The sequence below is a fragment of the Lipotes vexillifer genome, unplaced genomic scaffold, assembly GCF_000442215.2.
Source record: "Lipotes vexillifer unplaced genomic scaffold, Lipotes_vexillifer_v1.1 scaffold835, whole genome shotgun sequence".
In the NCBI taxonomy this organism is placed as follows: domain Eukaryota; kingdom Metazoa; phylum Chordata; class Mammalia; order Artiodactyla; family Lipotidae; genus Lipotes; species Lipotes vexillifer.
The window spans coordinates 2,173,670-2,176,696 of record NW_006774135.1 but is presented as its reverse complement, the minus strand read 5'-3'; the positions used below and the strand labels follow the sequence as shown (position 1 = coordinate 2,176,696).

Here is a 3,027-nt window from a genome sequence, read left to right as displayed (position 1 = left end):
CCGCACCGCCGCGTCCGCCACTGAGCGACCCCGGGCCGGACCCGACTCGGCCTCCGCCGCCGCCGCCGCCGCCTAAGCCGGGCCCTCGGCCCCGCCCCCGGGCCCGCTCCGCGCTGAGGCCCGCCGCGATTGGCTCCGCCTCGCCAGCCCCGCCTCAAGCTCCGCCTCCTCCCTCCCCCTCCGGCCCTCGCTATTGGATCGTCCCCAGCTGTCTTCCGCGATTGGTCCTGCCCGCCGCCGTTCACAATCGCTTCCGCCCTTCGCTGCGCCGGAAGAGCACGCCACGCGCACGCCCACTTCCTGTTTACGCGTCCGGGGAAGGGCGGGGCCCAGGCAGGGTGACAAGGCGACGCGGAAGGGCCATGGGGAGAGGGGAGTCACGTGCCGAGCGCTCCTCCCCCAGGAAATCGGGTGCTCGCCCCCACCCCACCCCCCAGGGTGCGGCGGGCTGCTGGGGACGTCCTGGATCCCAGACCTGAGGCACGACGTCCACACCCCTATATTCAGCTTCGGCTGCAGTGCAGCGGACCTCCGGGATGGGACCCCGGCTCCTGCCCAGAGTGACCGCCCCCTGGACTGGGACTCCTCCCGCCCAGGGTGATCGCCCCCTGGATGCGGACCCCTGCCGGGGGAGACCACTTCCCTGGACGCACCTCCTGCCCGGTGTGACCACCCCCCGGACTAGCCCTCCCCCCAGAGCGTCAACATCGCACAGCAGGGGCAGCGCGCGCTTCGGGGACTGGAGGAGCGGCGGCCCGCGGAGCAGAGCTCTTTCCTGAGCACCTCCGCCTTTCTGACCGCGGGTTCATGGATGGAGCGACGGGTACATGGGCCCAGGCTGTGCTAAATGCAGAGGTGCTCCCCGCGCCTAGGGAGCAGAGCTCCCGACCCTACTCCACGGAAGGGGACACCAAGGCACGGGACCTCGTCACTCCATAAAGGGCCGAACCAGGATTCCTTGTTGCTGCCTCTGCTCTTGTCCTCCCGGCCCTAGAATTGGATCTTTTCTTGCTCTCAGTGATCTTGCCTGCAGCTAGCGGCACGCTGGGCAGCTGCAGGCCCTGCCAGGGACCCCAGCTCCCTGGTCTTGGCACCCACAGACTCCAGGGCAACCTCATCTCCATCCACCTTGACGCGTTGTCTTGGAGACCCAAGGGCTGTACCCGTGACAATTTACAAATGTCAGCACCTGTGATTCTCACCCGGTTGGTCACTTTGGCCTTCCACTGCCTCTAGTCACACCCCAGATTACTCCCCCCACCAGAAAGGCTTCTCGACTCACCCCTCCTGTGTCCATCCTCCAATACTCAGTTTAGAGCCCTGTCCCCAGGAGACACTGCCATTAACTACCCTCACTGCTAGTTCTTTGCTGTTTCATATAATCGTCGGCTCCACGCGTGCCGGTCAACCTGCTGTGTGTGTGTGTGTGTGTGTGTGTGTGTGTGTGTGTGTGTGTGTGTGTGTGTGTGTGTGTGTGTTTCTGTGCCCTATTAGCTAGGCAATTTCGAGAAGCCAGCTCCTGGCGTATGACTGCGCTTTGGAGTTTATAACCCCTTTCTTAATTCTTTGAATTTCACAAGACCCCAGGGCTGTAAATGCTCTCTTGTATACATGCTGCAGTTGCAGAAACAGGTCTGGAGAGTTCTGCCCAGGTGCCCGAGGCCGCCAGCTGGTGCGGCCATGCCAATTAGCCAAAGCCCTCCTGGCTTGTGCAGACTGGGATGCCATCCCGGTCTGTGAACAATTGCAGGGTGGCTGGCCTTCCTTCCCAGGACGTCCCTCGAGGGAGAGCGCTGAGCTCTGCACACAGCAGGTCCTCAGCCGCCCCCTCGCTCCCCTACCTGGACGTCAGCAGCCACAGAAACAGGAGGGACGAAAGTACCTCAGATACCGAGATAGCTTTGATACTTTGCTTCCTGGAAAGACTAAGGTCTCAAAGAGGGCTGAGTGAAGAGGCAGTGACCTGCTTCTAGCCCCGCTGGCCTGCTGAGGCGGGGCGGGGACAGCTGCTGCCTCCCCCTGGGGACCAGGGGCCGGGTCACACCCGCCTGGGGCCCTGCCCCGTGGGGAGAGGGAGCCCCCTTCTCTGGCAGCCACAGCCCCTGGCTGAGTCTGCTCTGCTGGTCCCCTCAGGGTGGGCCTGAGTCGGGCCCCTGAAGGGCAGTGCCCACTGACCCCTCTCCTGAGTCCCCTTATTATAGGAGCTCAGCAACGGCAGCTGGGCGTGTGGACTCACGGCAGGGGCTTGAATCCCGGCTCCCCTACTTCTGTCCACTGGACTTGGACACTCATGTTCTGTCTGCCTCAGTTTCCTTTTTTTACTGAGTAGGGATGATAAAAGTTCCTGCTCCCCCATGGCTGTCGGGAGGAGTCAGTGAGTTAAGACCTGGGTTGTGCACAGCGCCCTGCCCAGCCCGTGCCACCTCAGTGTCAGTTGCTAACTGTGGTTGTGCTGTTCACTGAGGCTCTGCTGAGGGCCAGGTATATTGCAAATACTGCCTGTGCTCGTGCATGGGGCGCCGTATCACCCCCTTCAACCGAAGAGAAAACAGTCCTAGAGAGCTTGTCACTTTGCGAAGGTCACACATCTACAGAGAGCAGGGGCCCTGGATTCCAGAGCCTGTGCCCCAGCGCCCACCCTCGCCCTTGTGCCAGTGGCTCCTGGGGGCAGACAGAGGAGAGCTGTCCTCCACTGGATTCACCGGGAGCCCACGTGGTGCTCACGCATGCTCAGACGCAGTGACAGCACGACTTCACAGCGACCTCGATCAGGGTCATCTCCGCGGAGGTGAGAAGGGGGCCACAGTTCAGGGGTTGAGGCTGAAGGCTGGGAGTGGGGAGGGTACAAAGGGGACAGCAGTGATGCTGGCAGGTGGCAGCGGTGTGGGGATGGAAGAGGCCTGGTCATTTTGGCGGGATGGCCAGCCCCCGAGGGCCCTGAACCTGATACTTAACCTTCCTGCTTCTCTTTCCTCATCTGGAGGGCGGGGATGATGAAACCTGGCTCCCAGGCTGTCACGAGCCTCT

The 3,027-nt window shown here is 62.7% G+C and overlaps 1 protein-coding gene across 1 annotated transcript in view; it reads right to left on the bottom strand.

The window, feature by feature from the left end:
* TPRG1L (tumor protein p63 regulated 1 like) overlaps window positions 1-2,292 on the bottom strand; it is a 5,662-nt gene extending 3,370 nt beyond the window's left edge. Inside the window, exon 1 of the mRNA XM_007448980.1 lies at window positions 2,237-2,292. Coding sequence (XP_007449042.1) covers window positions 2,237-2,292 — 56 coding nt within the window. The remainder of the gene's footprint in view (window positions 1-2,236) is intronic.
* Between the last annotated feature and the right edge of the window lie 735 nt (window positions 2,293-3,027).